General features: G+C 36.6%; 1 protein-coding gene and 1 long non-coding RNA gene across 4 annotated transcripts in view; one reads left to right on the top strand and one right to left on the bottom strand.

Moving 5' to 3' along the window:
• The window catches only part of LOC139141687 (ubiquitin-conjugating enzyme E2 J1-like), a 123309-nt gene extending 107190 nt beyond the window's left edge, over window positions 1-16119 (top strand). For all 3 annotated transcript variants that reach the window (XM_070711273.1, XM_070711272.1, XM_070711271.1), the window contains one exon: window positions 1854-16119. In XM_070711273.1, the coding sequence (XP_070567374.1) occupies window positions 1854-2375 (522 nt within the window). In that variant the 3' untranslated portion in view covers window positions 2376-16119. The remainder of the gene's footprint in view (window positions 1-1853) is intronic.
• Window positions 16120-23544: 7425 nt separating this feature from the next.
• LOC139141688 (uncharacterized) overlaps window positions 23545-27114 on the bottom strand; it is a 28855-nt gene continuing 25285 nt past the window's right edge. The window contains exon 3 of the long non-coding RNA XR_011554219.1: window positions 23545-24644. This is a non-coding gene — a long non-coding RNA (uncharacterized lncRNA). The remainder of the gene's footprint in view (window positions 24645-27114) is intronic.

Below are 27114 nucleotides of genomic sequence, written 5' to 3'. Positions count from 1 at the left end.
ACAGGATCTATTTTTGATGGATAATTTGGACGTTAATTGCACCAGAAAACAAGCAGTTTTAAAATAATCCAGACTTGCAATGACTGCAACTGTGATGAACAGTTGTGCAGATTCTGAGTGTGTTGTCCCGATGCAGGGAGAGCTGGACGCTGACACTGCTCGTTGCATTTGATGTCAAATATCGTCGCAGTCGCCTGGAGTCATCCCATTGTTATTTTGAACTTCTTGGTCTACATCGTTAGGACATCCCGATCTGTTATAGCCCAAACTTTGGTAAATAATATCTGACATACCGTTACTCTGAGGAAGTGTCAATTTATTTGTATATGAATGAATACTATCTTCATTTTAAAGAGCGGTACTAGGATATATCGCGTCTCGACTCCCGCAAAGTGCACGGTGCGCTGTCGCCCTAATATTTGTGTGCATCATACCCCAAACGTGCTGCTTCAGACATGTCTTTCATCATCGATCCCAACTTATTTACACCAAGAGGTGAGTTACAGACCCACACTTTATCTGTGTATCGAAATTCGGTCTTCGGTCTTTGAAACAAAGTGGACTGTTTCGGTCTTTCTCGAGGGTCGGTCTATGGTTTAGATAGGTACGTTCAAATGCATCCACTGGGCAATTTTCGAAAATGCTGGTTTAGGGGCCCGTTTTAGCACTGCTATCAGTGCTAAAACAGTATTTTAGCATCGGTGGAATGAGCTCTCGTCCAATCAGAATGGCGCATGGTAGCATGATATAATATAAATTGGATTCAACATATAGTCTGTTATCTGTATATCTATAACAGAAATATATGGGACGTCAAACTTTGACGTACGATAAATATCCGATATTTAAAAACTTTGCAAAGTCGCTCCTTCATGGGGAAATACCGGATCGGTTATGTTGTGCAGTTGACTTTTCCAATACTTTGGTGTTATTAGTCATTTTTGGAACTGCATTTTCAACATGAGACGTCAACGATGACATTTATTATTTAGTTTTTTGTTCCACAATGACAATTCTAGCATTTCAGTGACCACAGTTTAGTCCCGCAGTGTTCTACCTTTCTGAACAGTTCATGCTTACGTCTGTGCTCAGATATTTTGGATAACTGACACGACAGGCGTATTCGGCCTTCGCATGTCTCAGCAGGATGTTGTGCCGATTTGGCAAACTCTGAAACTGTTCAGCCCAATCTTTTTTGACTGATAGACAAAGCAGATCTTAGTGAGAAAAATAAGTTAGCCAGTGACAACACTTGCATTCACCCATACTTTTTTTTTTTGGAGACATTACGTTGACCTAATATGCTGACTCATATTACATGACAAACCTTTTACCACTAAATTAAAACTATAGACAGTTTGAGCAAAGTGACTTGTAAATTAAGTCGTTCGGGGAAAAAAGTAACGGACAAAAATACAAGTTTTCAAAATGTAATATGTTGTCCCTTTTACCTTGGATATTCTTTGAATTCTACTCACTACATGATCTGTACCCTGAGAGTTCGAAAGCGCAGAATGGGAGCGCAGATTGATAGCGCAGAACAGGAGCGCAGATCGATAGCGCTGATTGAAATGCGCTAGCGCAGATTGGCGGCGCAGATTGCCGATTTCTGACCTCTCACATAGCTCCTGTGATGCACAGGTCAAGTTTTCTTCAGTTTGACTTGATTTTTTTTAACTTTACCATATACTCGGTAGAGGGTACTCTTATAATCACTTTATAATATATGAATTAGACATGATTTTTGCTCGCTAAAATCTCTGTTGTTATAGAAAATAGAAATATACAACATCAAAATATGTACATATAACTCCATCTTAAGTCCTAGTTTCAAAAATATTGTTCTCTTACAGGAGGAGAAGAAGAGGAAAGCCGCTTCCGAAAATAATGATAGGACCACAGCCAATCTGCAGGATACAGCTAGCACCCAACAATCATTATCAAATTCTTTGGTGACGTATCACCAGCAGTTCATGATTGCAAACCTTAATTCACAGATGTCGCAACAGCCTATACTTGAAGATGGAATGATGCATGAAAATGTCCAAGGGAAAGAAAACAGTGGAAACATCTCAGTCCAGCAGTCTACACCCCAGTCACAATTTTGCAGTAAGACCAATGAAGAAGTACCCAGTGAATCAGTTGCCACTAATACAAACAAAAATCTACACAATGTTCGTTATAGATATCAGACTCAGCAGACCTATGAACAACAAAGGAAAGCTGAGGAAACCCAACCCCTTCACAGTAACCATCAAGTACAGCAGCAAGGACAAATAGAAAACAGAAATTATCTTGTATTGATAGTTTTACTAAGTCTTTTATTAGCAGCACTTATGTTGCGACGACTCTGCAACTCACTGGATGATGATTAATTTTAGTATGATATTTGGAATATCATGTAAACCTAAGTCACACATTTGCAATTGTTTTTATTCTTTGATTAACAGTATTTTTAACACTTTATACAACCATGGCTGCCAATAGTCCATTTCCAACCCTGCAATGAGGTAATCGAACAAAAATGAGACTGAAGTGTATGATTTCAGAACATGGCCTGCAAAAGTTTCAAATTAGTAGACATTGTCAAAAGCTCTTATGCTAACTGATCAATACTATGCTCTAGAGTCCACAAGACAGCAAGGTACATGCTGTTTCAATATGGCAGTCTGTATGCTCACTGCAAGTAAAACATGTCCATACTCCCTACTTCAGAAGAGTGCCAGTGATGATAATTGAACCTTCAGAATTTCAAATTTATCTGTCTTTCTGTCTCTTGTCCATCAACATTTTTATTCTGTCTGAAAGTGCCGATCCGATTTCTTTTATGTTTGGCATGCACATTCCTTTGGGTGTTCAAATCGTAGTGGATTTGAGACACTGTTTTCCACTGTTGGTAAAAAATCTTCTTCTCTGAAACTGCTTCTCCTATTTCTCTAATCTTTGACTTTCAGGTTCCTTATTATGTCTTCTGTCAGGTTTGTACACCACAGTTGGTATATGGAATATACCAAAGAGAGCTTATATTGTAAGTCGGTGGCATATAGATAGGAATCATAGGTTTGGTCATGTCCGTGCGTCTGTCCGTGCTTCCGTCCGTCCGTTCACGCAGATATCTCAGACATGCACTGGTCAATTTCTTTCAAACTTTGCACAAGGATAGTACCCTACCCCATACAGATGCACGTCGATTTGTTAGTCCCCATGGACACCGTTTAGGGGGAATTATAGGTTTGGTCATGTCCGTGCGTGCGTGCGTGTGTGTGTGTGCGTCCGTCTGTTCACGCAGATATCTCAGAGATGCCTAGAGCGATTTTATTCAAACTTGGTACAAGGACATTGACCTATGTCATACAGATGCACGTTGATTTGTTTTCTGATACGATCCAATATGGCCGCCAGGCGGCCATTTTGTTACGATTTTTTCATGTACAGAGCCATAACTCAGACATGTTTTAACCGATTTTATTCAAAGTTGGTACAAGGACATTGACCAATGTCATAGATATGCACGTCAATTTGTTTTGTGATACGATCCAATATGGCCACCAGACGGCCATTTTGTAAGGATTTTTTCATGTACAGAGCTATAACTCAGGCATATCTTAACTGATTTTATTCAGACTTGGTACAAGGACATTGACCTATGTCATACATATGCACGTCGATTTGTTTTGTGATACGATTCAATATGGCTGCCAGACGGCCATTTTATTACAATTTTTTCATGTACAGAGCCATAATTCAAGCATGTTTTAAACGATTTTATTCAAAGTTTGTACAAGGACATTGACCAATGTTATAGATATGCACGTCTATTTGCTTTGTGATACGATCCAATATGGCCGCCAGGCGGCCATTTTGTTACGATTTTTTCATGTACAGAGCCATAACTCAGGCATATCTCAACGGATTTTATTCAAACTTGGTACTAGGACATTAACCTATGTCATATATATGCATGTGAATTTGTTTTGTGATATGATCTAATATTGCCGCCAGGAGCCATTTTATTACGATTTTTTCATGTACAGAGCCATAACTCAGACATGTTTCAACCGATTTTATTCAAATTTGGTACAAGGACATTGACCAATGTCATCGATATGCAAGTCAATTTGTTTTGTGATATGATCCAATATGGCTGCTGTGCGGCCATTTTGTTATGATTTTTTTCGTGTACAAAGCCATAATTCAGGTATATCTCAACTGATTTTATTCAAAGTTGGTACATTGTCATTGACCTATGTCATACATCTGCACATTGATTTGTTTTGTGATACGATCCAATATGGCGGCCGTGTGGCCATTTTTTCACGATTTTCCATGTCCTGAACCATAACTCAGACATGTATAAAGCAAATTTATTCAAAGTTGGTACAAGGACATTGACTTATAGTATACATATGTACGTTGATTTGTTTCTCGATATGATCTGATATGGCCACATGGTGGCAATTTTGTTATGGTTTTTTTCATGTCAAGAGCCATAAATCTGGCAAGTCTCAACTGATTTTATTCAAAGTTTGTACCTGGACATTGACTTATGTCATACATATACATGTTGATTTTTTAAACAGTAAGATCAAATATGGCTGCGTGGTGGCAAGTTTGTTACGATTTTCTCATGAACTGAGCCATAACTCAGACATATTTCCACCAGTATCATTCAAAGTTGGTACAAGGACATTGACCTATTTCATTGACCTATTTCATACATGCTTGTCAATTTGTTTCACGTCATGTAGCAGTATCATGTCAATTATTGAAGTTTCATAACTAGGCTGATATGTCAAGAAATACTGCATCAAATTTCATGAAACTTTGTACAGATGTTAAGGTCACATTGCTTTAACAGTGAAAAAGACATTTATCAGTGTCATTTTTAGGTCACGTGTGTAAACACGTGGGCTAATGTCATAGCGATGTCTGTCTGTCTGTCTGTGTGTGTGTGTGTGTGTGTGTTAGTGTGTGTGTGTGTGTGTGTGTGTGTCTGTCTGTCTGTCTATCTGTCTGTCTGTCTGTTTACACGATAACTCAAAAACGCCTGAACGGATTCAAGTCAGATTTGATACACAGGTACCGTATGCTACTTGCAAGAACTGATTAGATTTTGGTTAGTGTGGCTTGCATATTAATGAAGTTATGCAATATCATTTTTTTCCGTACAATGGTTTCCCTATGGAGACGGTAATGACAGTGTAGACATATATCAAGAAATACTGCACAAAATTTCATGAAACTTTTCACAGATGACAATCTAAGAACATTATGATGATACTGTGAGTGTCATGTCAATTATCTTCTCATTTGCATATTTAATGAACTTTTGTTATTAGTGAGATAACTCTGAAATTCCTACACCAAACTTGATGATACTTGCAACAAATATTGATCTGATATATATCTAATTATACTTAGAAGCATTAGGCAGTGTCAATTTAATAAATAGCTCATTTGCATATTTTATGAAGGTTTGTAATTAGTCATATAACTCCGATATAACTTCACCAAATGTGACACCGCAGATACTGATCCAACTGATATCTAACTGTAGTGTAAAGCATTTAGTAGTGTGAAATTAATTAAGGGTTCATTTGCATATTTAATGAACTTTGTAATTAGGTATATAACTCTGAAATTACGGCACCCAAGTCAGTGAAATTGGGTACAGATATTGCTTTGATAAATATCTAATTGTACTGAGAAGTATTCGGCAGTGTCAAGCTAACAAATAAGTCATTTGCATATTTTATGAAGTTTTGTAATTAGTGATATAACTCCAAAATAACTGCACCAAATGTGATGAAATCTGCTGCAGATACTGATCCGACAGATATCTCATTGTGGTGTAGAGTATTTAGTTGTGTGAAGCTAATTAGGGGTTCATTTGCATATTTAATGAACTTTGTAATTAGTGATATTACTCCGAAATCACAGCGTTAAATTTGATGAAACTTGCTACAGATGTTGATCTGATAAATATCCAATTGTACTGAGATGCATTGAGCAGTGTCAAGTTAATAATTAGCTCATTTGCATATTTCATGAAGTCTTATAATTAGTGATATAACTCCAAAGTAACTGCATCAAATGTGATGAAAACTGCTGCACATACTGATAAGACAGATATCTAACTGTGTTGTAAAGCATTTAGTAGTGTAAGGTGAATTAAGGGTTCATTTGCATATTTAATAAACTTTGTAATTAGGTATATAACTCTGAAATTTTGGCACCAAAATTTTGTGAAACGTTCTACAGATAATGATTTGATAAATGTTTAATTGTGCTATGAATCATTGAACAGTGTCAAGTTAATTTAGGGTTTATTTGCATATTTAATGAATTTTGTAATTAGTGATATTACTCTAAAATTACAGCATTAAATTAAATAAAACGTGCTACAAATATTGATCTGATGAATATCTAATTGTCCCATACAGCATTGAGCAGTGTCCAGTTAATGAACAGCTCATTTTCATATTAAATAAAGTTTTGTAATTAGTGATTAAACTCTGAGAGTACTGTGAAGTTGAAAAAAAACCTGCTACATATAGTGATAACATATATCTCATTGTTCTGTGAAGCGCACTACTATTAATGAACCTGTTGTAAAACACGTGAGCATATTCAGTTCATATCTGGTAATTAATTTGTAATTGCATATGTAATGAACTTTCCTAATTAGAGTGATATATCCACAAATACAACATCAAATTTGATGAAACTTGATACAGATGTTGATCTCATAGTGTTGTAAATACTGCATTAAACTTTATGAAATATGGTACTGGTGATAATCTATTAGTGTTAGGATTGTATGAAAAAATATTTTGCAACATCCTGTCAACTAATTCTCAGTTGACTCATTTAATGACCTTTAGGATAGTGGCCTACATTGGTTTTATGTTTTCATCATCATGGAACTCATTCTTTGCCATTGAGTGCCATCTGTATCAAAGTATTTTTATCACAGACCTAATGAAGAGGACTCTATCCTCTCTGAGGACCTGTAATCAAAGTACCCATTAACAAGTGGGGACTGTGTCATCAATGATGACTTGTTTCACATTGCGATCAAATTTGGCCGTGTTAGAGGACTTTTTAGTTTACACCTCCATAGACTCCCATGTATAAGGTAGTTCTCCATAGACTCCCATGTATAAGGCCAACAAAAATAAAAATATTTAGTTTCTCATCATATTCATATTGCAAAAAGGATGCAGGTGACACAGTTTTTAGTCCCCACGGATGAAGTCCAGGGGGCTTATAGATTGAGTCATGTCCGTCCATTCGTCCATCCGTGAGTCCATCCGTTCACGCAGATATCTCAGATATTTCGACAAAATGTCACAAGACCCGGTGACCTTTGACCTCAAATATACATTATTTGTCCATAACTCAGTAACCACAAGTGGTACACCCTTCATATTTGGTATGATGGGAGACCTTATGACGCCACACATACTGTACCTCATTAATTATGCACATATCTAATTCTGAGCAAGCCAATAGAGCTGGATGTCTGATTTTTGGTATATAGGGATAATATAGGATAAAAATTTTTTGACAAATGTCATGTGACCTCGATGACCTTTTACCTAAAATATATGTTTATGTCAATAAATAAGTAACCACAAGTGCTATGCCCTTCAATTTAGTAGGATGGGAAACCTCAGGACAACACACGCTTTACCTCATTAATTATGCACATATCTAATTCTTGGCAAACGAATAGAGCTAGAGGTCAGATTTTTGGCATATAGGTATCAATTAGCTATACAATTTTTTTTTCAAAGTGTCACGGGACCTCAATGACCTTTGACCTTGATTATACATATATATGCATAACTCAGTAACCACAAGTTCTATACCCTTCAATTTTGATAGGATATTAGACCTTAAGATGTCTCATCTTGTACCGCATTTATTATGTGCATATGTATTTCTTTGCTGGCCAATACAGCCAGAGGTCTGATCTTTTTTTCCCAATTTAGAACCATAACTTAGACATGCCTCATGTGTTTCAAATTGGGAACAACGACATAGACCTATGTGCTCATAGATCTCAACATATACACTCCAGTGATACTTCTTAATGACCACATCTCCCTGCCCCATCAAGACTAATACTCCTATTACAAGTGGGGACTATGTCATTGTCAATGACTTGTTATAGCTGTATTTGGTGGCAATTTTTACCCCATTTGGTAAAAAAGATCTCTTAAACTGCTTGTTCCATTGTTTTGAAACTTAGTACACCTAATCCTAGGGTTTATCTGTCAGATTTGTTCAAATTGTTTTGAAATTTTCATGTTTGTATTTTTTTGGTCAAACAGTCACTTTCTCAAAAAGATATTAACAAATCATTTAAACTTAATTTTCTTGATTCTAGGTTTGACTTCTGTTAGATTTATGAAAAATTGTGGTGAAATTTCCATATTTGCATTTTTAGACAATTTTTTGCTCACATGTTTACACACGTGAGCATATGTCGCAGCGATGTCTGTCTGTGTGTCTGTCTGTCTGTCTGTCTGTCTGTCTGTCTGTGGGCTCAATATCTCAAAAACGGCTCATCAGATCAGAGTCAAATCTGGTACATAGATGCAGTTAGCAAATGGCAAGAACTGATTAGTTTTTGGTGGGTGTGGCTTGCTTACTTTTTGCTCATTTGCATAATTAATGATTTTAGAAAAAACGGATATACATTGAGAATGACTGCACACAATTTGATGAGATTTGCTACAAATGTTGATCACATCAAGATATATCAGCTGTGAAAGTTATTAAAGGGGTGACGTGAAAGATAGTTACTAATTTGCATATTTAATGACATTTCCTAATTAGGCCTATATGTCTGAATTTATTCGATCAAAATTGACGAAACTAGGTATGCATATTGAAGATACTATGATTTAACATTATTGAAAGTCATTAAGCATTTTTATTTCATCTAAATCCTAATTTGCATATTTAATGACCTTTGAAATTAAGGTTATATATTTGAATTTACATGACCAAAGTTGATGAAACTTGCTATGTACGTTAAAGATACTATGATAGAACATTATTAAATATCATTTAGCATTTTTACATCAGCCAATTCCTAATTTATATATTTTGTGAACTTTCCTAATTAGGGGTATGTATCTGAAAAGACGTGACCAAAGTTGACGAAACTAGCTATGTACATTAAAGATACTATGATAGAACATTATTGAAAGTCATTAAGCATTTGAACTTTAGCCAATTCCGTATTTGCATATTTAATGAACTTTCATAATCAGGGATATTTATCTGTATTGACTTGACCAAAGTTGACGAAACTTGCTATGTACGTACATTAAAGATACTATGATACGACGTTTCTGAAAGTCAATAAGCATTTTTACTTCATCCAGCTCCTAATTTGCATATTTAATGAATTTTTGAAATTAGGGATATATATTTGAATTTACATGACAAAAATTGATGAAACTTGCTATGTACATTAAAGATACTATTATGTAGTCTAACATTATTGCAAGGCATTAGCATTTTTCTTTCAGCCAGTTCCTAATTTGTGTATTTAATGAACTTTCCTAATTAGGGATATACACTTGGATTTATTTGATCAAAGTTGGTATAACATGCTATGTATATTGATGATTATACCAGGTTATACCAATATTGAAAGTCATTCGCACTTAAGTTTTCATGTCACCTAATTAATAGTTTGCATATCTAATGAGCTTTCAAAGTTTGAAATATATAGTTTGAAGGACTTGACCAAAGGCAATTACACTTGCTATATAAAGTGGTGATACAATGACAGCAGTCAAAGAAATTAATTATTTCTATTTCAGCTAATTGCTTATTTGAATACTTAATGATCTATAGAATTTAATCATTATGTTGATCATAATACTTTCAATGAAGTTGCAAACATGTGGCAAAGGTTCAAATTTACACATAACTGCAATATATAATGAGACACGTGAGCATTTACAGTTCATATCTGGTTGGCATTGAGATCAAAAAATCATTTTCTCTGAATGACCTATTCTGATTGCTTGTAAATTTGATACTCATGTACCCAGAGGCAACCTTGCAGTAGTAGAGTGTCTTTCACTTGTGGTGAAATTTCCGTATTTGTATTTTTTGGACAATTTTTTCCCATTTTTTGTCACAAAATCATTTTCTGTGAAATCACTCATCTGATTGCTCTGAAACTTTTTATACATGTAACTAGGGTAAACTTAGTTTGTGACAAACATGCAGTATTGTATTTTTGTGACAATTTTGGCTTATATAGTTAAAAGAAATGCTAAATATCTGATTCTTGAATTCTCAGGTTGAATTTCAAAAACTTGTGAACCTCTGCACATTACACCTTTGTATTTGGTGTGCAAGTATTTGTTTGAATGAAGTTTATATCATGGACAAAAGGTATGCTAGATACAACTAATGAGCAGCAAATTTGTAAACTTTGTAAAACTGTATCTGTGAAAATGTATCTGTGTCAAAATTTTACATTTTAGTGACATTTTTACAGAAACACCTCCAAGCTAATAATAGGTTGTTTTCTTCAATATTACTGCTTGACAAAAATTGTTTACATTAATTCCATGTAGTTCAATATCACAAGAGGAGGTCTGTACCTTGGTATGTGTGGTAGATTTTGATGGTACTGTACAGTAGTTTTGATGTCCAGGCTGCATTGGGTTGTATATATGAGTGTCTATTACAACATTTGCAAACTATTACATATTTTGCTTTGGTATTTGATGGACTGTGCATCAAAACGTGTTCAAATGCAGTTGACATAATGATTATCACTAGCTAAGGCCCATAGAAGCTATTATAGATGGTACATGTGTTGTATGTACGTTCACTCTGGTCTGCAACATTAAACCAAAGAGAGCCAAGTGTCATTGATGTTATGTTTCAAATTGTGATGAAATTTGCATTTTGTATTTTGGGGCAATTTTCTTTGTTTTGGAAAAAATCATCTTCTTGATCTCTTGTCCAATTGCTTTGATATTTCAGATGCAGGTTCCTAGGGAGTCATTTGTCAGATTTGTTAGTCCCCACATACACTGTCTAGGGGGACTTATAGGTTTGGTCATGTCCGTGCGTGCGTCCGTGCATCTGTGCGTGCATCAGTGAGGCCATCCATTCACACAGATATCTCAGAGATGCCTGGAGCAATTTCATTCAAACTTGGTACAAGGGTTATTACCTATGTCATACATATGCATGTCAATTTGCTTTGTGATCCAATATGGCTGCTTGGCAGCCATTTTGTTTCCTGTATTTGATGTTGGTGTGTATGTTCAAGCAAATTTCTCAGTGATGCTGGGAGGAATTCCATTCAAACTTGGTACATGGATTTCTCCATATATTATACATATGCACATTGATTTTTGTTTTGATCTGGTCTAAAATGGTTGCGTGGCAGCCATTTTGTTTCCTATATTTGACGACCGTGCGTCCATTCATGTAAATTTCTCAGCAATGCAGGGAGCGATTGCATTGAAAGTTCCTACATATATTAATTCCAATGTCATATACCTTATATTCATAGGGGCGGATGAATGCAGATATCTCAGATATGCCTGTGCCAATTCTTTTGAAACTTAGTACAAGGATACTACACTACGACATACGTATGCAGATCCATTTATATTGGTGCCGCATGCATTATTAGTGCTAATGTGAATGATTCAGGAGTAGAGCGCTTTTTCTATTACAACTGTGCCAAATTTAATGAAACTTTGTAAAGATGTTTTACACACAGAGTTTTAATATCAGACATTGTCATATGCCAGTATTGCACAAATTAATTGCTAATTTGCATACTTGATGAATTTTTATAATTAGGGTGATGTCTAGGTGATGAAATGTGATATAGTTGATACAGGTGATAATCTGTCAGTGATATACTTGAATGAAAAATGATTTGCAGTATCCTGTTGATCAATTACTACTTGAATCAATTTTTGTAATATTTGGTGGCATCCCAGATTGGTTTTATCTTTTCACCACCATAGAGCTCATTCTCGGCCATTAAGCCTCATCTGTATTGCAGTATTTTTAATCTCAGACCCAGTCAATGAACAGGACTCTATCCTCACTCTCCAAGGACCTGTAATCAGATTACCAATTAGCAAGTGGGGACTGTGTCATCAACGATGACTTGTTCAAATTTAATATTTATATCGAGAGAGTTGCATATTTGTGTTTTATAAGTAATTTTTCTTCTTTTTGGCCAAAAAACCATCTTTGAAATTGCTGGTGCAATTTGTTAAACTTGATATTGATGTTCCTTATGCTTACTTCAGTCAAGTTTGTTAGTCCCACACAACTTATAGATTGTGTAATGTTCAGAATGGCCAAGTGGAAAGGCACACACCTATACATACAGAAACAGGAACTGCATTAAGATGACTTAGCCTTGACTAGTCTGGTTCCCTGATCCATTTTCCCCGATAGAGGGCATGGGGGAAAAAAAGGGTCAGGTACCAGGTAGCCATCTTCAACAGAATTTTGTTCATGATGGCGGAGGTTAGTCACCTGACAGAACATGCTACAACAAATATGGCTGTTACAATGAAAACGCCGGTCAAAATTCGAACTAGACGAGATTTATGTTCGAATACTGGTATCCAAACCAAAAACATTGGCACAGGAGACGGAAAACATAAACTCAAAGGATTAATCCAGAAATACGGGGAAATAGAGGTGATTGAAGGGCTGGCTGTGATATCGCAGCATTATTTGTGGCGTGTATCGAACACGCTAGGGTCACTGAGGTCATCGCCGACTGTGGCGTGACCCCAATGACCCGAGCATGTTTGATACACGCCACAAGTACTGCTGCGATATCACAGCTAATTGAAAGCAAACTTTGTTGGAACTGTGAACGATGATTGATTTCCATGGATAGAATGGTGTCCGACTTTCGTGAAAAATGCCAGGCATCATGTCGACATTCTAAAAGTAACAAGAGGTGTGTTAAATCACAGTGGCTAAATCATGGAGGTAGAAAGTCTTTCTTTCTACCTCTGTGGCTTTGTGGTACAAACAAGAAGTTGGTGTCAAGTGAGCCTGAAAGTGCGAAACCCAAGAAACGTGAGAAAAAGTTACAAGTGTTACTTTCATCCAATCACAGCTTGTTTTATTTTAACCCAATGGTACATTTGCCGGTACCTGACCCTTTTTTTCCCCACGCCCACTACCGGGGAAAATGGGTCAGGGAACCAGACTAAGTCTTGACTGCCCGATTTATTCATTTTGTCCTTTTGAAATACACAAAAGGCAGGTGCAAAATACACTGGTGCAGTTACCAAATACAACAAATTAACATAATTTTATGTATAGAATGTACAGGTCACTACATTCCTTCCTACCTTAGAATAAAACATACATGACAATCAAGCTTAAATTATATATGACCTAACAAAAGTCAACCGATGCAATTGCAATCAAATATTTGAATAAGCAGACACAAATTCATACTCTGAATCAATATATCAGTTCATATTCAGCCTTTTTTAGCTCTGCTGTCATCGACGCAGAGCTTATCAAATAGGTTGATTTTCCGTTGTCATCCGTTGTCGTCCGTCGTCGTCCGTCAACAATTGCCTTCTCCTCTGAAACCGCAAGTCCAATTGCTTTGAAATTTAATGTGCAGTTCACTTAGGATAACCTCACTTAAGTTTGTTCAAATCATGGTGAAATTTGCATATTTGTATTTTTGGGGCATTTTTTGGTGTTTTTGGTAAAAAATCTTCTCTGAAACCGCTTGTCCGATTGCTTTGAAATTTGATAGTCAGTTTACTTAGGGTGACTTCAGTCAGATTTGTTCAAATCCTGGTGAAATTTGCATATTTGTATTTTTAAGGCAATTTTTGTCATTTTTGGTAAAAAAATCTTTAAAAATCTTCTTCTTCAAAACTACCAGTCAGATTGCTTTGATATTTGGTACATATGTCCCTAGGGATGATCTGTTTCAGATTTGTTTAAATTGTGCAGAAATATGCAAATTTGCATTTTAAGGCAATTTTTGCTATTTTTGGTCAAAAAATGTATTTCTCAAAAAGTTCTGGTCTGATAGCTTTGAAATTTGGTATACATGTTTCTATAGATGAACTAAGTAATATATTGGATTTCTGATGAAATCTGTAATTTTGTATTTTTGGGGCAATTTTTTCCATTTTTGGTCAAAAAATGTGTTTCTCAAAAAGTACTGGTCTGAAAGCTTTAAAATTTGGTGTACAGGTTTCTACAGATGAGCTAAGTAATATATATTGAATTTCTGATGATATCAGTAATTTTGTATTTTTGAGGCAATTTTTGCCATTTTTGGTCAAAAAATGTGTATTTCCAAAACTACTTATCTGATAGCTTTGAAATTTTGTATACAGGTTCCTACAGATGAACTTAGTGATATTTGTTGAAATTTTGGTGAAATCTGCAATTTTGTATTTTTGGGGCAATTTTTGCCATTTTTTGTCGAAAAATGTGTTTCTCAAACAGTACTGGTCTGATAGCTTTGAAATTTGGTATACAGGTTTCTACAGATGAGCTAAGTAATATATATTAAATTTCTGATGAAATCTGTAATTTTGTATTTCTTGGGCAATTTTTGCCAATTTTGGTCAAAAAATGTGTATTTCCAAAACTACTCATCTGATAGCTTTGAAATTTGGTATACAGGTTTCTACTATAGATGAACTAAATCTGATCTTTTGAAATTATGATGAAATCTGCAATTTTTATTTTTGGGGGCAATTGTTACCATTTTTGGTCAGAAAATGTTATTCTCAAAAAAACTACTCATCAGATAGCTTTGGTTGACATGTTCTTAGGGATGATCCTATGTGATATATTCAAAGTATGATGAAATTTTCAATTGTGTATTTCGCAGCTATTTTAGCCACTTTTTTCTGGCCACTGCATTAAGCTATCAAAGATTTCCAGCTTCTTCATCAACATGTGTCAAAAACAGTTATTCTCTACATAAACACAGTGGAGCTATATCGGCCGCTAGGTCGCTTGTTTAATAATAAAGGAAATCTTGTTTGATATTGGGTTTCCTCGCACTTTTTGATCTCCTCAGTGTCTGTGGTTGCTTGCCGTGTGCAGTTTGTGAAGAATCTGTGTCAACACCGGATGTATCACTTTGTGAAAGTGTCTGTGTGTGTTGCTTCATTTTCATTTCATTCATGAGCATTTCTAATTCTTCGTCTTCATCATATTTGTTTGTATCAGAATTTTCAATTTCTGGACCATCATACACTTTGAAGAAAGATTTATCTCTAGTTAAACTTTTACCAAGTTTATTTGTAGCTGTCACCTTACTACCTTTTGAACATGAAACATGAAATACACCTTTCCTGTACCTTGGTTCACATTTTGTACGTTTCGAGTTTCTCAAAAACATCTTCTCCCCCTCTGAAAATGATCTGTGTTTCACTCTGCCTTGTTTATTATGATACAGTTTGTTTTTATCCATGGTGCGATTATGTTTGTTTTGGATAATTGCATCATGTTTATGTTCTGAGTTATCAATAAAAGGTAATGTGCTCTTAATTTTACAGTCGAACATTACCTCAGCAGGGTTTCTGCCAGTTGAAGGATGAGGAGTTGAACGGTAATAAAGTAGGAAATTCTGCATTTCAATCTTCCAATTTTTCCATTCAATTAGAGAACAACCAATCACCTTGCCCAAATTTTTCATGAAGTTTTCTGCTAGACCATTTGCACTAGTCTTGCATATTCAGGAGTAATTTTCTGATGTTTGAAACAAGAATTTCCAGAGTAAGATGCAAATTCATTTTTAATTGAAAGGGGGACCACTGTCACTTTTGAGTTTAGAAGGGTATCCGCAATTTAGCACTTACCAGATACAACAAATTAACATGTATATAGAATGTATAGGTCACTACAGATTGGGTCCCGTCTGTCCATCCATCAGCACCAGTTTCTCTGTCACCCATGAGCTGATTTGTTTCAAACTCTGTGACATACATATGTGTGGCAATTGAAAAATGTGAGGTGCATATGGTATATATAGTGGAGGTATATAGTGGAGTGCATCCAGCCAAATGAATAAAGTACATTTTTGAAGGAAAATCTGTGTCACAGACTACTATCGTGTGATTTCCAAACATTAGAGCCCCAGTATTGCTAACCTTCGATGTTTTTTTTCATTATTTTTATTTTATAAATCAATTGCAACTTCTTATTCTACTCCCCAAAGAATGTTGAAACACCCACTATTTAGCTTGTCAACTTATATGTGTAAAATGCATGGTTATTAGTCCCCACGGACACTGTCCGGGGGGACTTATAGGTTTGGTCATGTCCGTGCGTGTGCGCGTCCGTCCGTCCGTCCGTCCGTTCACGCAGATATCTCAGAGATGCAAGGAGCGATTTCATTCAAACTTGGTACAAGGATTACTTCATATGTCATACAGATGCACGTCAATTTGTTTTGTGATACGATCCAATATGGCCGCCAGGCGGCCATTTTATTTCCATTTTTTCATGTACAGAGCCATAACTCAAACATGTTTCAACTGATTTTATTCAGCCATTTTGTTACAATTTTTTCGTGTCCTTAGCCAAAACTTGGGCATGTCTCAACTGATTTTATTCAAACTTTGTACAAGGACACTGACCTATGTCATTCATATGCACATTGATTTGTTTTGTGATACAATCCAATATGGCCACCGTGTGGCCATTTTTTCCAATTTTTTCATGTCCGGAACCATAACTCAGACATGTATCAAGCAAATTTATTCAAAGTTGGTACAAGAACATTGACTTATTTATACATATGTACATTGTATGTCGATTGGTTTCACGAGATGGTCCAATATGGCCACATGGTAGCAATTTTGTTATGGTTGTTTCATGTCGAGAGCTATAACTCTGGCAAGTCTCAACTGATCTTATTCAAAGTTGGTACATGTACATTGAGTTATGTCATACATATACGTGTGGATTTTCTAAACAGTAAGATTAAATATCACTGCATGGCGGTGATTTTGTTACAATTTTCTAATGTACAGAGCCATAACTCAGACATATTCCACCAGTATCATTCAAAGTTGGTACAAGGACATTGACCTATTTCATACATATGCTCGTCAATTTGTTCCACGTCATGTAGCAATAACATTTCAATTATTGAAGTTTCGTAAGTAGGCTGATATGTCAAGAAATACTGCATCAAATTCATGAAACTTTGTACAGATGTTAAGCTCACATTGCTTTAACATTGAAAAAGACATTTATCAGTGTCATTTTAATTAATTTGTAATTGCATATGTAATGAACTTTCCTAATTAGAGTGATATATCCACAAATTAATACAACGTCAAATTTGATGAAACTTGATACAGATGTTGATCTCATAGTGTTGTAAATACTGCATCAAACTTTATGAAATATGGTACCAGTGATAATCTGTTAAGTGTTAGGATTGTATGCAAAAATGTTTTGCAACATCCTGTTGATTAATTCCTAGTTGACTCATTTTATGAACTTTAGGATGGTGGCCTACATTGGTTTTATGTTTTCATCACCATGGAACTCATTCTTGGCCATTGAGCGCCATCTGTACCAAAGTATTTATATCACAGACCTAATTAATGAAGAGGACTCTATCCTCTCTGAGGACATGTAATCAGAGTACCCATTAACAAGTGGGGACTGTGTCATCAACGATGACTTGTTGTTTACATTTCAATTCTAGTCCAGACCAGAAGTCAGTTTTCAACAATAACAATGCAGTTTACAACCATAGGGGCTGAACAAGGAATTATGGTTCACATTCAAAATAAACATAGGGCCAAAGTCCCTGAAGCTACTATAGACATGGATACAAAATTAAGTATTTCCTGACTGTATGAAATTATCTCACTAAGGTCATCCTAAGGACATGTAAACCAAATATTAAAGCTGTCTGACCAGCGGTTTTGAAAAAACAAGCGACTCAACAGTTGACAGAGCTCTGCTGTGTTATGTAGAGAATAACCTTTTGTGACACATGTATTGATGAAGAAGGTGGATATCTTTGATAGCTCATTTCATGATGGCCTGACCAAAAATGGAAAAAAATTCCGTAAAAATACAGATTTGCATATTTCATCAGACTATATTAGTCTATAATAGCAAATAAACGAGAGTTAATTACATTCTAATTAAAGTAAACAAGACTTGCTTCAATCAAGATTTACGTCATAATAAAACAGCATATCTGTCAGGTTATAAAGAATCTTCAGCTGGTTATCTATATCTGTATTTTCATCCTATTAACCAAGCACATTTTAACTTTCAAATTAACATTGTAAGTAAGTTCTGTTGAATAAGTTGAGACTGTACGTACTCAGAGAAAGCACACTGAAGAGACAAATGTTTGTAACTTAAGAAGTTCAAGGTCATCAAAAGCATTATAAGGAATCATGTTACACTAAGTCTTTCATTGCACTGTTTACACAGATTGCATAATTGCTATAAATAGCACATGAGGAATCTTACAGCCCAGCTTTACCATAAAAACCCTATCACTTTGACCACTCTTTTAATTGACCACTCTATTTTTTTCCTCAAAAAGTAATCTTATTTTATCCTTACCAAGTCAACCATAAATGGAAATTAGAACTTTCTCTATCTCTATTTATTTGACCACCCTATCATGACAAACTATTATGAGCAATTTCTTTTAGATAACATAAATGGTGGTTCAGAATATATCAAAGTTGGGATTCAGGAAAGTTGCCTTTACATGTTTTAATCCTCCAAGATGGTAAGCATTTCACTATGAACTGTCAAAAAAAGTTGAACGTTCTGATAATTCCACACTAAAATTCAATTATTTAAAATCATATTAATTATTTTTTTTCTGGGTGAATTGATAGGGTTTATACAGTACAAGAATTACATACAATGTAAGTCAAATTTTGACCAAAATGACAAAAAAATTCCTTAAAAATACACATTTGCATATTTCATCACAATTTGAACAAATCTAAGTTGGTTTATCCCTAGGGACCTGTATACCAAATAACAAAGCTGTCTGACCAGCGGTTATGAAGAAGAAGATTTTTTACCAAAAACACCTTTTTTGGCATTAATTTGCCTATTTTCAACAATATCAAAAAATTAAAAAAATAGTTTCTCAAAATCATATTTTTCATCTACACAACAAATATCAAATCAGTGAGTACTGCGGTTCTCAAGATATTTGAGTGGACGGACGCCTCACAAACGGACATACATACATACATACATACAGACTGACGACGGACGCCGGACGGATACCCATCCCAATAGCTTCTATAGACTATAGTCTATAGTAGCTAAAAATGGTGAAATTATCATCAAAAGTTAGCATTACTGGGGCTTTAAATAAATTCACCCCTCTAATTCACCCCCTTGTAATGAAGCTACCAAGCATGTAATTCATTCACCATCATTTAAACACCATAATGCAGCAGGGACTGCGTCATCAGTGATGACTTGTTTATTTTGTTATTAGTCCACCCCGGACTTTGTCCGTGGGGACTTATAGATTGGGTCATGTCCGTCCATCTGTCCGTTCACGCAGATATCTCAGACATGCCCTGGTCAATTTCTTTCAAACTTGGCACAAGGATAGTACCCTATCCCATACAGATGCATGTTGATTTGTTTCACAATGTGATCAAATTTGGCCATGTTCAAGGACTTTTTAGTTTACACCTCTATAGACTCCCATGTATAAGGTGTTATGTAGGTCATTTTCCCCCACACTCATCATGACCGGAGTGGAAAGCTACCTTAATTAGTCTAGAACATTCTCAAGGTCACTGCCCTTAATGACCTCACAACCTTGCATTCACTTAGTCATGTTTGGAATGTTCTGGAAATTTAGTTAGCTGTGTAAGAGAGATAATTTTAGAACAGTAATAGGATGTCATTAGAAGTTCTAGATTGTTCTTATATGCTCTTATGTAAGCACATGGGTATAAATAGGGACGTGCACAGCTTGCAGGCAGACATTTGGGATCAAGTCTCTTGCGTGTTACTTCAAGACTTTGGAAACTCCAGCAGTATTACTTCCAAGACTTTTCAAGACCTTCACTGCCAACGCTGGATTTATACTGTGGACTTTGTGCAACTTCAAGCCTGCACGCCAAAGGACTGTCCATTCATCGGACTGACTGTTACAATGCTGAGACTGGAGCTTTGCCGTCCCAGCTGAGATAAGTAATCTGTGCACTTTTACAGTTTGTATTCTATCCCTGACTTAGTAATTAGTTTTATTTTCCGCGATAAGTTTCATTTTATACGGAATCTGCTGAGTTCACCCTTTTGTTCGTAACAAAGGCAGTTCTCGATAGACTTCCATGTATAAGGCAGTTCTCCATAGACTCCCATGTATAAGGCAGTTCTCCTTAGACTCCATGTAAAAGTCAGTTCTCCATAGACTCCCATGTATAAGGCCAAGAAAAATAAAAATTTAGTTTCTCATCGTATTCACATTGCAAAAAGGATGCAGTGACACACATTTTACTGCCCACGGATTAAGTCCAGGGGGCTTATAGATTGGGTCATGTCCGTCCGTGAGTCCATCCGTTCACGCAGATATCTCAGACATTTTGACAAAATGTCATGTGACCTTGGTGACCTTTGACCTCAAATATACATATTTGTCCATAACTCAGTAGCCACAAGTGCTGCACCCTTCATATTTGGTATGATCGGACACCTTATGACGCAACATATTATACCTCATTAATTATGTGCATATCTAATTTTGAGCGAGCCAATAGAGCTAGATGTCTGATTTTTGGTATATAGGGATAACTATAGGATAGAAATTTTTTGACAAAATGTCATGTGACCTTGATGACCTTTGACCTAAAATATACATATTTGTTCCATAACTCAGTAACCACAAGTGCTACACCCTTCATATTTGGTATGATGGGAGACTTTATGATGCCACATACTGTACCTCTTGAATTATGTGCATATCTAATTATGAGCAAGCCAATAGAGCTGGATGTCTGATTTTTGGTATATAGGGATAACTATAGGATAGAAAGTTTTTGACAAAATGTCATGTGACCTTGATGATCTTTTACCAAAATATACGTTTATGTGAATAAATAAGTAACCACAAGTGCTATGTCCTTTATATTTAGTAGGATGGGAGACCCTAGGACAACACACGCTCTACATCATTATGCACATATCTAATTCTAGGCAAGAGAATAGAGCTAGAGGTCTGATTTTTGGAATATAGGGATTAATAAGCAATACAATTTTTTTTCAAAATATCACGTGACCACGATGACCTTTGACCTTGATTTTACATATATATGCATAACTCAGTAACCACAAGTTCTATACCCTTCAATTTTGATAGGATATTAGACCTTAAGATGTCACATCTTGTACCTCATTTATTATGCGCATATGTATTTCTTAGCTGGCCAATACAGCTACAGGTCTGATCTTTTTTCCCGATTTAGAACCCTAACTTAGACATGCCTCATGTGTTTCAAATTGGGAACAACGACATAGACGTATGTGCCCATAGATCTCAACATATACACTCCTGTGATACTTCTTAATGACCACATTTCCCTGCCCCATCAAGACTAATACTTCTATTACAATTGGGGACTATGTCATTGTCAATGACTTGATTTAGTAAAAAACCTGACGAAAGCATTTTTGATGACTCTGATATTGGGTATGTGATATATTTGAACTATAATGAAATCTGCAATTTTGGGCATTTTTTGCTGTTTTTATCATTCTTTTTTTCTTTTGAAAATTAGTTCTCTGATAACCGTGATATTTAGCAAACATTTTCCTATGCATCAACTTGACATTAAAATTTTGATTAAGCTGCAATTGAATTTTTGCACAAATGCTTATTCTCTTCATAACACAATTATGGAGCTTTATTTGTTGTGTTGTTGCCTGTCTATCAATATTGCAAAGTCGCATATAGAATAAGTCATTCACAATGACATAGTTCCCATTGTGAATAAGATTTGTGTGATAACACATCTAGTTTTTAAGTCCACAGAGCTACCCCTCCTCCCTTGCAGGATGCAGCTATCCTTAAGCCACTTACAAGAAGAGGGCAAATGCGAGGGAACACCAAAGACCGGCCTGGACATCAACGATTTTTTTCAAAATGAGAGCATTCATTGGAGTGATGGTACTATTTGGAATTTGCTGGCGGCCTGACATTGGTTGGACCATCTTTGCTTCGGTCATAATTTTGTCAAGACAATTTTTTCCCGTGATCGCTTCAAGCTACACATGTACTTTTGTGTATTGCATTACTGCAATTTTGTGAACAAAATCTCTGGTTTGTTTATGAAACTCGGTTGATTTTCAAGTAATTACGAGTAATTTCTGAGTAATTACCCAAGATTTTCATTCTGACCGGCCGTCACGCTATTCACGCGCAATGTCCTTATGAGCATATCAATAGAAGTCAGAGTACACTGCTCTGCTGGAATGAAAATCTTGAGTACTCCTTGGAAAATCAGCCGAAATACGTAAACGAACAAGAGATTTCTTTCACAAAAGGATTTTAATAGGGAATAAGCAATAATCAGAGACCAGGCAGATATAGGTCGTTTTATTGAATATTACACTCACTTTTGTTTATTTTGCTGTTCAAAGTTCCGACATAAGTTGTGTCGTCGTAGTAGACCCATTTTCTCTCCCAGTTGGGCCACAGCTATCCGTCGCGGGGTTGAGTTTTGATGAACGGCATAGCAACGCACTCTACCCTGCCAACAGATAGCTGCTTTCCACAGCTAACTCAGAGTCAGATTCATGGTCTGATTCTACATCAGTGTCCTGATCAGCACACTGAGTAGCAACTGCAGTTGCAGCATGTACCTCCTTTGGCACAGTTTTCTGTTCCTGAGTAGATGTAGATGCACTGACTGCCATAGAATTTTTGCAGTGTTCAGTACCTCAGCTGTACTTTGCCTGGGTGTACATTGTAGTTCGTAGCGTGTTTACAATGCAATGTCCACTGGTTTCTTTTCATGGGGAAAATGGCAGTGTATTGAGGTAAAATGATGTGTAGTGGAAGTTCAAGGCAACACCAAAACCTAAAAGTGTTCTTCATGTGCTATAATTTGTGTTGCCTTCATGATGACCGTGTATAACACAAAAGACCAGACTGCTTTCTGTTAAAAGCGTAGATAACTATGCTATTATATAAGAGCCATTACACAGACGAGATATTGTGAGCACTCAGTTTGTTGGTTGAATACATGTAAACTGTTGTGTATTAGTAATGCAATGAACAGTTTGATGTCACGTAATACAACCTCTAATGTACTTAGTATATGATGTTACTTTTTGTTTGTCCGATTATCTGTAAGTGGCCTGATTTGAAATTTATTGTACAAAAATATATTCTGCAAAGAATTTAAACAATATCAATAATTATATTGTCAAGTAAAAAATAAAATTTCTTAATTATGACTTGAATTAGTGAGAAAATGCAGACACTGAAACGTCTTCCCTATTGAACGCTTTTTAATGCCCAAGAAATACAGAGAAAACAAAAACAATTCGTTTAATGTACCATATAGCATACCATATGTAGCAGTTGTCAATTTGAAAATTGCAATGTTTCAGCAGGTCAAGTTGAGATGATCTACACATTATCAGTGTGTAATATAGATGACATGTACCAATTTTGTGAAGAAAAAGCCAATCCTGTCACGAATCTGTCCTATTGACATTTTATTAGTTTAAAGACAAGGTGATCATGTAACAATAAAACAGTTGGGTCATTCCAAAAAATGAACACAGTAGGACAGGTTACAAGTTCACAAATCTATATTTAAAACAACAGATTACAAGACTGTCATGTTGATGTCATGTCACACATAATTAGTGCAGCAATATTATATGGCAACAAAGTACATAGTGGTGTGAATAGGTACTAAGGATACATGACACAAATTAAGCAAAAGCAGAAACCAATTTCTAATTTATAACTATAGTACCAAAAGGGCAATTTTATTTTTACCCATGCATAAGAATAATCATCCACCGATCTATGACAAGCATATTCAGTATAACATTACTGCCACAGACACATGTACTGGTATGATGGTAATGGAGGAGCTTGTCAATTTTTCACAGATAATTATAATGGCAACTTTCAGAAGCTAAATTTCCTTATCATATACATCAGAAAGGCATTTTTGTGCTCACAAATGGCTTCCATGATTTAAAGGTAAATCCATTAAAATAAAATCAGTGTTGATATGTTCTACTCAGAGAATGTGTTTACAAATTTGAAGAGACCATTATGAAATTGATGATTACGTTGATCCAGTGTCCGGGAATCATTCCTTTGTCATGTGATCTTTGACTTGCTCTTATGCAACAGTCTTGCAGAAGTCTTCAATATCATTAGGTGAGGCAGGAGGCTGTTGATTACATGCACTTAAACAGCCCGACCCAAAACGATGATCACCAAGATCATTATAAAAGTCGCGGCAATGATTACACACATATGGGCAAATGTTACGTTTTTCAACAGACTTTGAGATGATTAAGTTTGCAGACAGCACCAACATGAGAAATATTGCCATTCTTGTGTCCATCTGAAAATAAGAATTCAAAATCATCAGAGTGTCTCCATCAAGTACTAGTAGCAGTATCAATTTATTCAATTGAAATTCTCCAGTGGTTGTCATTTATTAGCTCACATTTGGCATACCAATATGAGGTTAAAGCAAAGAAACAACAAGGAGAAAAATTAAGACTTGGTTGAAATCCAGGGGCAAAATATGGCACACCCCAGTGTCATCACCACCTTTCCCCTATGGTCACTTGCAGATTTGAGTAGGCTCAGTTCAAGGGCAGCATGTTACCAGAGGATGTGCGTACCACCATGGTGTTGGTGTTGAGGCGTCATAGTAGCCTAAAAGGAGGTATGGAGTCCTTCACAGGATCCAATCGCACATTCGGCAATATGCTACCGGGCACCCACCTGGGCCCATGACGGTACCCCATGGAACTTTATTGAGGTTTAGTTGTCCAAACATGAAAAGTTACAGTTCTCTTTATTTGTGAGCTGCTACCCGGCCCGGGGCTATGGTGAATGTGTGTTTGTTAAAATGTGTGGGGTTTTTTGTGGTGTTTTTTATGGATGGGTGGGACTTTAACGATGTGATTGTAATGGAAACTAGAAGGCACGAGAGTATGTAGTTGAGCTGCAGATATGCGAGTGGGTGATGACTCATTGGGTATGATGCAAGTAGATGTAGATTAGAAAGCAATGAATGAGGGAAGGGAGAAGGTATAGATTGTGTTACGCCTAAGGTTTATGGTGAGTGAAAAGATGCAACAAGGTGTGTGCCAGGTCTGCATGGATCATTATGGGCTTTGCCATGGTCTCCATGTCTATTTCTCCCGTTAACCATGATTATAGCAAAGCCATAATCACCCATTAACACAAAGAAATGACATGGAGACAAAGGTTGGGCTGAAATCTAGGGGCTATGGCACATCGCTAGTCACCACCTTTCCCGGGTCACTCACAGATTTGAGTGGCCTCAGGGGAGGGCAGCATGTTACCAGGGGACGCCCGTACTGTCATGGTCTTGGAGTTGAGGTGTCATAGGGACCTGGAAGGCCGTATAGGGTCCCTCACAGGATCCAACCGCACATCCGGCAACATGCTACCGGGCACCCACCTGGGCCATGATGGTACCCCCCAAATTATGACCAAACCGCAGGCATGAGTGGCTGTGGTGTCACAGTACCATGCAGCCTCCCCCCTTCCGGGGCTGGTCCACTTCTGGGTGAGTCTGGCAATATGGGTGTCAAACGGTGTTCGTTCATAGTTCCTAAATCACATTTTTAGGTTTGTATTTGTGCTTAAGGACCAAATCGGTCATTCTTCTGTCGAATTTTCAAAATTCTCTTAGCTAAGAATAGGCCTTAAAGTAAGTCCTATCATTGAGATGCGTCACTAGTTGAAGAAGTTGAAGACTTACAAACACCAACTGCTTGAAATTCACACTGTTCATTGGAAACATAATGAACTCAAAATCCGTATCTGGGATTTCCTTTATATGCTTTTGCTTTATATGCACTCTTGAAGGTGTTAGACTAAGGTTCTTTTCAACGAATTGTAATTGTCACGCCATATTAATTGAATGGACACGCAGAGAAAAAATGGCAGACACAGATTTGAAGGATATTGTTAAGGCTTGTTAATGAACAAATTTCAACCGGAAATCTTGCAGCATGCTCGCTAAAGAGCAGGAAAACCCTTTTTTGGAAGGTTCAGCAAAACGCTAGTCACGTGACTCTTATGCAAATAATGACCATGTACTGGGCTTTTAGAAAATATATACTTTATTGGGGTTTGGGACTTCTTCGATTGAGAAAAAAATAAAAATCTGAAAGTTTCTAAAAGGTATTTATCATCCTTAAGTCCTGTACACAAGGCATCGGGTCAAATACATATGGCACAAGCCTGGTATCAGCTTCAGGTGCTAGCTATATAGGGCCCGGAGTTCTCCGTCGGCGAGCAAGAAGATGGGTCCACAATAGAGTTCCCTAAACCATTGACATTCGTGTAGACGTTGAATCCTCCCGCTGCCTCATAAGGCACTTCTTACAGGTTGCAAGGTGACAGGCATTTGGTCAGGTCCTTTCCAGATCTGTATAACAGTTTGATTGTCAGTGTGGAACAGTGTGTGGCAACTGCATTAGCGTTGCCCCCAAATTAAACAATGACCAAGTGTGAACCCCCAGATGAACACCTGATGAGCCCCCAAATTAAGCATCTAGGGTACTTCTCTTTCCATTCTGAGTTGGGGCTGTCAATCAGGGAGCCAGGTTTTGCACGTTGATTTCCTTACCAGGCTGTGACGAGTTACCAGGGTTAGGTGGTGTTGATAGTTGTAGGGTTGCGAGTGTCGTTAGATTGCTGGTCGTCAGGTTGGTGGTCACTCTCATGAAAGAGCTGAAAGGGCTCTTGTGAGGAGAGGTAGTGGTGTTGCCCAGGGCATTGTGGTTAGTTGCATTATACACAGAGCAGAGGTGCAGGGCTTTCCCAGT

Source organism: Ptychodera flava, chromosome 10, assembly GCF_041260155.1.
Source record: "Ptychodera flava strain L36383 chromosome 10, AS_Pfla_20210202, whole genome shotgun sequence".
In the NCBI taxonomy this organism is placed as follows: Eukaryota; Metazoa; Hemichordata; class Enteropneusta; family Ptychoderidae; genus Ptychodera; species Ptychodera flava.
This window is presented reverse-complemented; position numbering and strand designations above follow the sequence as displayed.